The 12,572-nt window shown below is 50.5% G+C and overlaps 1 protein-coding gene across 1 annotated transcript in view; it reads left to right on the forward strand.

The window, feature by feature from the left end:
- The window catches only part of CAB39 (calcium binding protein 39), a 70,359-nt gene extending 64,415 nt beyond the window's left edge, over nucleotides 1–5,944 (forward strand). Inside the window, exons 7-9 of the mRNA XM_090284927.1 lie at nucleotides 2,808–2,873; nucleotides 4,085–4,228; nucleotides 4,818–5,944. Coding sequence (XP_090141053.1) covers nucleotides 2,808–2,873; nucleotides 4,085–4,228; nucleotides 4,818–5,006 — 399 coding nt within the window. The 3' untranslated portion in view covers nucleotides 5,007–5,944. The remainder of the gene's footprint in view (nucleotides 1–2,807; nucleotides 2,874–4,084; nucleotides 4,229–4,817) is intronic.
- Nucleotides 5,945–12,572: the final 6,628 nt, after the last annotated feature.

The following is a 12,572-nucleotide window of genomic DNA, read 5'->3' on the forward strand; positions in this document are numbered from 1 at the left end:
CGAGGGGTCGCATTGTAACAGCCCACTTCAAGCCCCTGTGCACCTCTCAAGCTTAGGCTTAGGTTTTGTCCTTGACTAGTCATTTGAATTTTTGAAATCCTGCGTATTGCTGATCTTCATTGTTCACTCTGTTCTTCAACTAAATTATAAGATTCTTATAAAATCTTACAAAAATCTTAAAATATCAGAATCTGTGCTAATTCTTTTGTGTTCCCTGTTCCCTGCATTTCCCTCCTACTCCCAGTAACATCATAACACAATGCACAGGAGGTAGTAGGTCCCTCATGAATAGCCTCATAAATGGTGTGAACATTGCTGGACATGGATTTTTACTTCTGCCTGTGTGTAGTTGAATATGAGTGTGTTCCTTTTTGTGTGTTTCTTGGTCTAAAATGGCAGCTTGGTCATTTCATTGGTGCCTTTTTACAGTAGTTAGAAGCGTGGGCTTCCAGGCCCTGCCCTCTGGTGTGCCCCCGGACCATGGGCAGGGCCTCCATTCTCCCTCTGTGCCTTCAGGGGCTCCCTCTGTACAAGGGGCTCATAGCAGTACCTGCCTACAGGGTTGCTGTGGGGACTAAAGAGGAGTGTGTAAGTCACGTGCGTGACAGCGCTGCAACATTTTCATTACCATGTGGTCTTGAAGGTTCTTTTTAACATACCAGGATCTTAACCTAAAGCCTACCAAAGATACATACTAACGAGAGTCCAGGAAATTTGCTGTAGCCAGTGACATTGGTTTCATTTTGCAGTAAAAGGTTTTCCTGCCTGTTATTAACAGATGACATGGGTTAACAGGATTTTAGAAAAATTCAGGTGAAATGTATGCAGTACAGTCAGCTCAGAGAAGGCACGTAGGGGGATTGTGGGTGATTTACGTTAAGTCGGAGGTGAGGTTATTACACCAAAATACATGCTCTAAAACCCTGGACACCTTGGCTTTGAGCTTTGTTACAACCAAAGCATAGAGGGAAATAAAGTTAATTAAAAGATCACAGTCTGTAAGAAGCAGAAGAGATGCCTGCTGCTCAAAAGAAACAACGTTTTCTAGCACCGAGACCTGGAACAAATTTCTCTCGTTGTTGGCACTCCTAGCAGGGAATGAAATGACAGTTGTCATTTAACAGACGCATCCTCGAGGTGACTGCAGTCACGAAGATGCTGAGCTAAAATGTGGTTCCGCAAGCAGGTCTCTGAGGAGCCCAAACAGCGCCTGTCCTCTGTCTGTCCAGGTGCAGGACAGACCTCACACGTCTGGAGGAGTGCATGAGATTGATTCCTTGCAGCTCAGAATTATGTAGCAGAAATATCTTGACTTGGCCTTTCTGTCAAGAACTTGAGGTGTACGTACTGCATGTTACTAATGAAAGGGAGTCCGGTTTGATGGCCTCTGAGAAGGCAGGGTTGACAGCCTTCTCCGAAAATAGATGTCTGCCTTGCTTACCTAAGCGCGTAGATACCCATCCCAGCTCTTTAGCCCAGAGGTGAGCAAAGAAACCGCGCACAGGCAGCTCCACGCCGAGGCTGAGGAGACCTTCTCTGCAAAGGGCCAGATGGTAAACGTTTGAGGCTTCATAGACCCTGAGGTCTCCGTCAGCTCTCCTGCCTGGTGGACCGCAAAAGCAGAAATAAAAGTGCATAAATGAGTGTTTACAGTAAAAGAGTAAGCATGGCTATACCCCAGTAAGACTTTATTTTTAAAAATAGGCAGCGGGCTGGCTTTGGCCTGTGAGCCGTAGTTTGCCAGCCCCTCCTTAAAACCACAGATGAATGGCCCCTGAAGACCCAGCGTAAAGTCCAGGACACGGACAGTTTTAGATCCCAGAGCTGCACCCTCTGCCACCCACCGCGGCCAGTGCAGCCTCAGGCGGCCCTGCTAGCGCTGCAAAGCCGTGGGACTTCCAAAGCTGCTGTAGGAGAACAGGCCGATGTGTGTGTGTGCGCTCGTGTGGTAAAAGCTACTGTGGTTACACCGATGTGTGTGTGTGTGCGCTCGTGTGGTAAAAGCTACTGTGGTTACACCGATTGTGTGTGTGCGCTTGTGTGGTAAAAGCTACTGTAGTAAAACAGCCGGGCAGGGGGTCTTAAAGCCATCTGGCCTTCGCACTTCTCACAGGGGAGCTCTGGCCCCCATGGGTCCCGCATTTCCAGTTCCTACTTCCCTGCGCACCCTCTGGTGACACTGTTCTTGCTAGTGAGCTCCACTGTGTAAATCTGGGGGACACCGGTCAGTTCTCAGCCTGCAGCAGTCTGCGCCCTTCAGGTCTCTCCTCATGCTGGGTCCTTCCGTGTTTATCCCCCGAGGACGCTGCCCCCTCTTCTAAGTGAAGCCCCTCCCGTCCTCACATCGGCGCCCGCATCCTGCGCTCTCCGGGGCGTCTGCCGACCCAGTGCAGTGCTGCGCGCCTTCTCCCTTCTGTCCCTGGCGGGGTGTCTCCGCGCCGTCCTCTTCGGGGCTTGGCTGGGGCTTGTGGCGCGCTCGTCGGTGAGGAGTGTGAGTTTTCTGATGCCGCACCAGGAGATGATGGCTTACTCACCAGTGAGGAGACAGGGCACGGGAGTTACGTTTCGTGCATGTGGGGTTTGGGGGACAGAAGAGGACCCGGCTTAAGCCGCACGTGGGCCTGTGTAGAGCTGGGGACGCCAGTCCCGGGAGCTCTCTTCCCAGAGGAAGGGCGTGGGGCCCGTGGGGTGGGGTGGGGGCTCCGGCAGTGACAGGTCTTCACAACGTGCGAAGTTTCCGCTCCGCTCTGTAACGTTATCTACCAGTCTTCAAAAGATAAATAACTGATATGTATTTTTTGTCTTAGTTCTTCAGTGAATATGAGAAGTTACTTCATTCAGAAAATTATGTGACAAAAAGACAGTCACTCAAGGTATGACGGATTATTTGCTTTGTGTACTTCGTTTTTCTTCACCCTGTGTTTGAGTGTTGGGTTCGGGAGAAGAGAAGCATGCTAGTCAGACCGTCAGGGAAAATGCGTTGTCCACAGTCAAAATTCGGTGCCGAGGAACGGGGTTCCTCGGCGGCCCACATGAGGCACCTGCCCCCCTCCTTGTACGTTAGAGGGCAGCATACAGGGTTCTGAAGAGGACCTGATCTCTTAACAAGGCAGTGCTGTAGATTTTGAAGCCTATTTTTAAAACGTAGTATCCTATCTATTCGGTCAGGTTGGTGCCCAAATGTCAGGGACTTGCTGGCGGGGGCGGGGACAGGGGGACAGTGTGAGTGGTGAAGCTATGAAGCACAGACAGGCCTGGCTGCTTTGTGTCGAAGCAGGTTATGAATGATGCCGTTGGAGGTTCCCTAGCGCACGAGGAGCGGGGAGCCAGGATTCGGGCCCAGGCGGGCGAGTGCGGGGGCAGTCCCCCCATGACTGGGCTTCTGCCTCTGTCCACAGGCCACGGCTCGGCCCTGCCCCACTGCAGGTCACAGCACCACACACTAGGCCCCGGCTAGGCCTGGGCGCTGACCACATGCAGAGGTGACTACTGGTTTCCAAAAGAGAAAAATCTAGACTAAGCAGTGACAACTTGAAAGTTACGGGCTGATTAAAGTATAACCCACCTTTATAGATAGAACTCAGCCCTAAAGGTACAGGTTTCTTTTTAACTTAGTTGATGTTATTAATTAATTGTTGTTATTAGTGATGAGAAGGCACGAAGGAAAAAGTGGAGTGTTCTCAGGATACTTGGCTTAAGAAGGAACAGAAACATTTTCAATTTTATAAACCTTTCTGAATCAGATATGACTTTGGCATGTGTTGAAGTTAAGTGTTTGGAAAACTTTGGACGTGACCCTTTGTCCTGTGAGATTCAGATAGATAAAATTAATTTTTAGTTAAGCTCTGACAGTCTTGAATTTGGGGCCACGTATCCTGAACGTTCTCTCCGGGAGCAGGTAGGACCCACCCCAGGTTTAAACGCCCGCAGGGAAGGCAGGCGCTCCAGCACCCAGGTCGTGGTGCCGCTCGCGTCCTCTGTCTTTGGAGCGCCTGGTGATAGTGACGGTGGCTGCGTGGCCTCTCTTTAACTTCGGTTTTCCTTCGAACCCTGATGTGGAGTAATTCTTTCACTGTCTTCTCAGCTTCTCGGCGAGCTGCTACTAGACCGGCACAACTTCACAATTATGACAAAATACATCAGTAAACCCGAGAACCTCAAATTAATGATGAACCTTCTACGAGACAAAAGTCGTAACATCCAGTTTGAGGCCTTCCACGTTTTTAAGGTAGAGTACTGAGACCATAAACGGTATTTTCTTCTCAGGTTGCTCATCTCATTTCGTTTACGAACTTCTGCAATATTATTAGCTCCACTTTAGTAATCGAAGTGATACAATTCAGGTAATTTTCATGCCTGCATGGTACAGCGTTTAAACAGAAAAACAGACCCACGAACAGGGCAAACCATTTAGATTGGAGAACAAACTTAAGTTCGTTTACAGAGGGCGCCGCTTGTCTTTGCCATAGAAGGTTATTAATCACAAAGTGAGGGTTAGCCCGTGTCTTCGTGCTTCCGTGGGGGTTTTAGTCTCGAAATCCATTCTGACCTTTTATGCCATTTTATCCTAAAACCAGCGTCTATATTTAATACCAACTGCCGAGTTTCAGAGCATGAATGAACGTGCCAGTCCTTTTTGCACTAAGACATGTAAGACTTTTTAAATTTTCAAACTGTAAAATAAGATTTTCCAAAGCACAGACCTCTGACCGAGTTATTCCAGCCTCCCCACATGCCCCAGGGACGGAAGGGCTGGCCGTGGCCTGCGCGCGCCCTCTTGTTCTTCCCCGGGGCTGACGGTGGCTTCTCTCCGGCAGGTGTTTGTTGCCAACCCTAACAAGACGCAGCCCATCCTGGACATCCTCCTCAAGAACCAGACCAAACTCATAGAGTTCCTCAGCAAGTTCCAGAACGACAGGACCGAGGACGAGCAGTTTAACGACGAGAAGACCTATTTAGTCAAACAGATCAGGGACTTGAAGAGACCAGCCCAGCAAGAAGCCTGACTGCCCGTCAACACCCACAATATTAAACCCAAACCCTGCACTTGCTGTTAGCGCGCCAGCATCAGGCACTCTTACGGATTCATGGAACATTACTGCTCATCTGCTGTTAAGTGAACGGTTTTCATTTCCCCTTGTTTGTTTCGTTTTAGTCGGCCCTGGAGACCGTAGCTGCCGCTTTCTCGCACACTAGAGCACACGTGGACTTTTTCTTGATCTTTGTGTCATTTCAGAATTCAGAGACCCTGTTTGCTGTAGGAGTTGTGAACACAGCTAGGTTCGTGAGGGCGGAAGGACAGGTGATGGTGTGGCGGAGGGACGGGAGGCGTCGGGAGGCTCAGATTAGCCTGCGGGTGGCGTGTCTTTGTTAAGAGCTGAGCGTGGGTACTCGGTGGGACTGTCTGCCTTCGCGCACTGAAGGAAGACCGTGCTGATTTGAGAGCGGGTGGAGCGTCCCCACAGTGTAAGCTTTATGGGTGGATCAAGGTGACATGCAAATAACTTGATACTGAAACTTAGCAACTTCCTGAAAGTGTGAAGCTTCATAAGGTCGTGAGGAAGATGTGTATATGCTTTTCACAGCTTTCTAGAATTTCTTGACATTTGATTTTCTTAAGACTTATAAACCTGGATATGTTGGAAGGTGTTTGTTAATTTCCCTTTTGGAAGGTCTTTTCAAATAGTAGAGCTAGTAACGACACCTTGCGTTTTCGTTTCAACAATGCTTACAGGTTTCTTTTGTATATAATTCTTAGAATGCTCATTTCTTTTAAATGATTTAATTTGTACAGCAGAGGAATGTTATTGTATTAGTATGTAACTATTACCTAATTTTGAGTTTTTGCAAAAAATGAATGCTCATATGTAATTGAAATACTTCAGATCACATGAAAATGCTGATTTAACATTTAAGTATCACAGCATTAAAAGGAAAAAGTCAACCAGCCCTCCGTATTCAGTTATCCGATGGGGTGCCATCCGTGGGGTCCGGTCAGCTCCACTTGCCTGCATAATATGGGCTTCACTCATGTGAATGAGTCATGGGTTTGCTAGCTCTGTGGAAGATACCGATTATGCTAAATTAATGCTGATTCTCTGTGTGGGGGGAAACCTCTGTAGAGCACCGCTCCTGGTTAGAGTAAGTAATCCAGTACCGTAGTTGTGAGACTGAGTAATTAAGACTTTGGCTTCTCTTAGGAAAAGAAGAGTTCCTAGTCCTGGGTGTTCTATGGGGAAATTTATTTTTTTTAATGTCCTATTCCTCGATGCTGCAAATTATCAGTATTTATAAAGTAACTGATTTTGCACCACTTTTTTGTTACTGTGATCACGGCAGAACAGCGTCTCCTAGAATGTAGCTCTGTAAAGTTATTAGAATGGTATCTGTTCATCTTAGTGGTACAAAGATCACAACTAACAACTTACAAATCAGAGTTTGCCAGTTCGAATTCAGCATGGCTGTGGCTGACTAAGAAATTTATATGATTATTTTTTGCTAGTCTCTTACTAATTGAATTATTTATCGGCCAGTAAAATGAGACTCCCAAGTGATGTTTCATCAGGTTGTGGAAACACCAGTTAGGAAAATAGCTCCAGAAAATAGAGATTTTTTTATTCTATTTAATTAAACGGCAGTCTGCATTATAATTGGTTTTCCTGAGGCTGTCTTTACCACCATCTGTGTAAAATCCTTCATGTTCCATTGGAAGTAGGGAAAGCGATCTTAGCTTCTTGAAATGAAAACATCAAGGTGTTTGGGGTGGCAGACTTGGCCGTGACGAGGTGTCTGGCCCTCGTCGCCAGTGCTGGGTGTCAGGGTTTAAGGTGAGAGCGTGACACCAAGTGGAAGAAAGGGTTCCTTGCCAAGCTGGTTCTCAGATGGAACCACAGAGCGGCTCCCGCTCGGCAATGCGGCGTAGCTAGCTCTCAGGCGTGGGGCAGCGAGGGGTGGGCGGCGTGTCGGAGCCCGGCATGGTGCTGTTGCCCGGGAGCCTGGAGGTGGTTAAGATCTGGGGGGTTCCTTTATTCGTTTGGGGGGGTTCGTTCATTCGTTTGTTTTTAAACAAAAATGTGAAAGCTCTCAAAGTTAAAAAGTTGCATTAGAAGTTATGATCATTTAATATATTCATATTACCAAAACCATTATACTGGAAGTGGTTTCTCTGTGTGTTCTAAAGGGTTAATTTCACATATGTCAGTTACCCCATGTGGTTTTTATCCCTTAGAAAAAGGAGGAAATGTATCCAGTTGTTGGCAATGCCAGGGGAGCATTCCTTTCTCCTGAGGAAAAGCAAACTTCTTACGCGACTATCTGGCTGGCCCTGTAATTTAAATTCAAATAAAATTTTGGAGAAACAGTGCTGCTGGTGTGACAGTGTCTTACAGATCCTGGCATCTGTGTCCCTGTGACCGGTCCCGTCACGAGACACGAGGACAGCTCCTGTGACAAACCGGAGCCGGGAACAGCACACGTGCGCACGCCTCTCTCAAGTCTTCTTATTTTATTCGGGGTCTCGTTTCTGGTGTCAGGCGGGGTTCTCACATCGCAGGGCTCGGCGCTGCCCCGCCCCTCCTTCCGCAGCCAAGTGTTATCAGCCCTGTAACAGCATCGCCCTGACACGCGGCACTGGAGGAGCCAGTCCCTCCTGGCGCTTCTGTGACCCTTCATTATTCACGCTGCGGTGGAACCAAAGCACTTGGCCGGACTGTGGTAAGTCACTCGCGTGAAATTACAGTGAGGACGGCAGGCACAGTGGCGCATGGCCCCTGGCAGATGCTGCGGCCCCCAGGGGCACCTGGCGCGCACAGCCTGTCCTCGGCTGCTGTTCTGCCCGTTGCCGCGTGACGCAGTGGGCCTGCCCCTGCCAGGAGCGCCTCGTCGGAACGATACCTTACCTGTTGCCGTTTCTTCTCAGTGGCTCTTGCTCTTTGTACGTTCCAGCTCTCCAAGATGGCAGGGTCGCCTGAGGTCAGAACTCGTGGCCCTTCTCTGAGTGTGAACGCAGGAGTCACACGTCAGACGGGGCGGCCGCACGGGGGACTAGATTCACACTTTAGCGCAAGTTCTTCCTGCTGATCACCAGTCAGGTGTCCCCTCTTCCTGCAAAAACAGAAGAAAAAGAAGCCGAGCCTCGGGCTGCCCCATGCAGTGTGGCTACTGCCCTGCCTGCCTTGCCGATAAGGTTCTGGCGCGACGGGGCTGTGGCAGCAGAGGCGGCAGTGCTCCACCGCTGTGCCCTCTGGGGGCTCCAGCCAGTCCACGCAGGGAGTGATCCCAGCTGAGAATCCGCAGAAACGCCCCTCAGGACAGAGGACAGTGGCCCCGGCCACGCTCCCCTTCAGCTCCTTCTGGGTTGGTAGGAGCCGTTCTTCCTGGCCGTTTCTGAGTCCTCACCACGTCCTCCAGAGCCTGATGGCCTCTCCGACCATCTGGTTTCCCGAAGGCATCCAGGACAAGGTGAGATCCCTCACACTGCCATCTGGAAGTGATCTTGGGGGACCCCGAGAGCCAGCCCCAGGATGGGGAGGGAGCGCCCCCCCAACACACCCCCAGGAACAGTGGGCCCTCAGCTTCCACCTGCCCGCACTTCGCTTCCGGGCAGCCCGACGCAGGCACGAGGCTTCCATGTTGGGTCTGCCCACAGTGGTCTTGGGAAATGACGTTGGGTTCCCCGTGGGGTCATTGGGCTGAGGGCAGGTGCCTGGCCCCTCCTGGGGATCTAGGTCTTCAAGGTGGCGGCCGCCGGGCTACTGTGCGGGAGCGTGAGTCCCCGCAGTTTGGGAAGCACTTGATCTAGGCAGCGCTCCAGGAGGACAGTGGAGATTTGGGGGAAAGGTTTCTATTTCCCAGCCTGCTCCACAGAATGAGCTTCAGCTCATCAGAACTGTTCTTGGTAATACGTTTTGTCACCTAAATACTCGGCGTTCCAAGGAGAGAACATGGTCCTTCTCTAGTGTGCAGTAGCGGGGCCTTCCGTTGGCTGGAGATTTAGGGGAAGCTTCCGGACAAGGCTGCCCCCCAGCTGGCTCCCTCCCCTCTCCTCCCCCCCACACCCACTTCTACACACCAAAAACCTTTTCATCTCCCTGCCTAGAAGTCTCGCCTGTGTGCAGGAAGCGGTGAGGGCCCCACCCCTCACCCATGTGGCACCGTGCTCAGCTGAATCTCCGTGTGATGCTGCACTCTCCCCGCCTGGGGTCTCGCTCCATTGGGGATGAGGTGCGGGGAGCAGCGTGGGGTGCTGAGCCCCATCACGTGCACGTACTACGAGGACCTGGCCGTGCCCCACCCCAGCCCCTTGGCACCCGCTCCTGCCTCTGAAAGCTGCTTATTGTGGCCCAGGACACCAGAAGTGTAGCTAATGTCCCCAGAAGCGGCCCGAGCCCCGGTGCCCAGGACCCCAGCTGGAATAAGCGGGACTGGCTCCAGGGCCACCGCGTTCATGGTTTCACGGCACCGCTTTCATCTGATCCTTCCCCTCCCCTGGCTCGTATCTGACCCTGTACCAGGGCTTCCTGGGATCAAACCCTTGGCCCCAGCTCAGCTTCTGGGCAAACCCAAGCTAGACACGCTCATCTTGTTCTTCCTAACCCAGAGGCACGGACAGCCGTGCCTGTGGCCACCCACATGGATGAGGCCATGGGATGCAAAACACGGTGGCCGCCCTTCCAGAAGCACCTTTCCTGTCCCTCGCGCCTCTGTGGCCACAGCGTGTGTGTCAAAGCCTGACTAGCAGGTACCACGTGGTCCAGCACACAGCAGGATGGCTCGTGACTGCCGCTCCTGCTGCCTGAGGCCCCAGGCCCAGTCCCTGGGGTCCAGCCAGCTGAAGCCTCCAGACTCATTATTAATATTTCAAAAGCAGCGGGACAGAAATTGCTCCTTGTGGTCATCGAACCTGGAAAATGCCCAATTCCTCCACCTTCCAAAAAAGACTTGAAAAGCGTAGTTTAACCCCACCACGTGGTTGCACAGCTGGGACTTGGGGCAGAATTCGAAGAAGTCCAGAATCAGAATGGGGGATCCGTGGAGAAGGGGCTGGTTCGTGGGCAGCCTGAGTTCAGAGTCTTCTCCCAGGCAGGGGCGCCCCCGCCCCTCAAGCGCTTTAATTTGAAACGTCCACTGGGTGGCGGTAGAGCTTGTTTCTAGCAGCTGCTGAGCCGGGGACCAAGGCGTTCGTGGGGTAAAACGAGGGGAAAAATAAATATGAAGCGACCTGAGACCAGGCTTCCTGAGCATCGTTTTGAACAAGAGGAGTGGACAGTTGAGAGCCTGTGACTTTCTTTTTTTAATTTTATTTTTTAGAAGAGTTTTGGGTTTACAGAAAAATTGCAAAGGTCGTACAGAGAGTTCTCATAAACCCTGCCTGTCTCTCCTGTTACTGACGCCTTCAGTTAGTTTGGTACATTTGTCGTGATCAGTGGGCCCATACTGATGAGTTATTATAGTTAAAGTCTGCGTTACTCAGACTGCCTTAGTTTTCCCCTAACGTCCTTTTCTATGCAAGGGGCCCACCCAGGACCCCACGTGACATCTAGTCACTGTGTCCCCTTCGGCCCCTCTGGCTGCAGCGTCTCAGACTGTCCTTGTTTTCTCGACATCAGTTCGAGGTGTACTGGTCAGGCTGGGATTTGTCTGGTGGTTTTCTCATGACTAGAAGGAGACTGGATTTGGGTCAAGTGTCACGGTCATTACATTCCATGGAAGGTGCTCAGCACCACCCCCTGTGGGTGTTGGCCACAGTCCCCTGGCTGGGGAAGGGGTCGCTCTGGGTGCCCACGCTCCAGAAGCGAGGGGCGGAGGGCTTAGGCTCCACCTCCTTGAGAGTATCTACATCAATTACTTGGAATTTTCTGCATGGGAAGTTTGTCTTTTCTCCCCCATTTTATCATTTTCCCCTATAAAATTCAATTTTCTTTTTAAGATTTTATTCATTTTTAGAGAGAAGGGAAAGGAGGGAGAAGGAGAGGGAGAGAAACATGAATGTGTGGTTGCCTCTTGTGCACCCTCAGCTGGGGACCTGGCCCACAGCCCTGGCACGTGCCCTGACTGGGAATCGAACTGGTGACCCTTTGGTGTGCAGGCTGGCGCTCAATCCACTGAGCCACACCAGCCAGGGCTAAAACTCAGTTTTCTGTATACTTAAAACGTTTTATAATAAAACGGTGGAAACAACATAAGTGATCCAAAAAAAAGGCTGTGGGGGCAGGGAGGGGGAGGATTCACACCCAGCACGTGTCACTGAACACAAGGCGAAAGGTCTTCAGGGTGGGAGGGGACCGAGCGGCACCTGCAGGCCCTTCTCCAGCGTCTGCTCTCTTGAGCACCCGTGGACCGCGGCACCAGGTCGGTCAGTAGCCCCCGAAGTCCCAGGTCCAAACCGGAACTGACACCGGCCCACCTGCCAGGCCCCTGAGCTCGGGGCTCTCGTTTCTGATACCAGCGACCATCCTCTCGACTCCTTGCCTTGGCGCTCACCTGCTCCTCCCATCCGGCCAACAGCAAATTGTGTTCGCTCTGCCTCAAACCCCTTTAGCCTCAAGGTTGCGGGTCACACCTCCTTGGAACGGTTACAGCAGGCCGTCTAAAATTAGAAGAAAGCGCTTTTCCTCCTTAGGAAACAATTAGAAATTCAATCATAGGGTGATGCAATCCAGAGTGAGTATCGATTTCGTTTATATTTTGTGAGAATGGGTAGGGAAGTATTTGCTACCCCTCCATCCAAGTCCACCTAAACCCCCATGTCAGGAGATTCTCGTTCTTCCAAGGTTCTTCGTTACCTGCCAGTAACTCTTGTTAACATTGGCTGGGTGATTACCAAGCGCTTTGCAAAAGATGACTCGGTCCTCATGAGACTGCCGTGGATAGGTCCTCTAGTGTTCTAATTTCACAGAGAGGACACAGGCACAGAGACATTAAGCCACTCAGCCAAGACTACATGGCAGTAGGTAGCAGAGCCAGAAGCGGACTGGGCATGTGGGGAGGACATTCACGGGCCACCACTTCGGATCTGGCTGGTGAAAGCTCCAGTGGGCTGACATGGCAGGAATCTCGTGTCCTGCACTTAATGCAGGGAATGCATATGACACTGTAGTGTCATGTTTATAGCAGAAAGATAGATGGTAGGTAGATAGGTGGAATGGATAGATTGATAGTTACATAGATAAGACAAATGATGGAATGTAGCTTGACTATGACAATAACAACTTGAAAGAGAGGGGGATAGAAGTGAACTACAGCGAAGTGAAATTTCTATGCAGAATTGAGTTAGTATCAATCTAAAGGAAGCTGGTACGAGGCATACCAAAATGCCTAAAGCTATCTCAAAGGAAAAAAATTAAATCTTTAAAAAAAAAAGAAACTGGAGCCCATTAATAAAGAGCTGGAAACCACCAACTCTTGCCTCAGGCTTAAAATAGAGGCTTTTAGAAAAGGACATTTCAAAAAGAAATCTGAACATTCAGGACAAGTTGTGCTGATGGCCAGCATTACAAGACACATCGGTTTTTAGACGAAGCATCAAAACACTTCCTATATCTACCTGTAGCTGGAACAGCCTTCAAAATACG

The sequence above is a fragment of the Furipterus horrens genome, unplaced genomic scaffold, assembly GCF_987537825.1.
Source record: "Furipterus horrens unplaced genomic scaffold, mFurHor1.1.pri manual_scaffold_1, whole genome shotgun sequence".
NCBI classification, from domain to species: Eukaryota; Metazoa; Chordata; class Mammalia; order Chiroptera; family Furipteridae; genus Furipterus; species Furipterus horrens.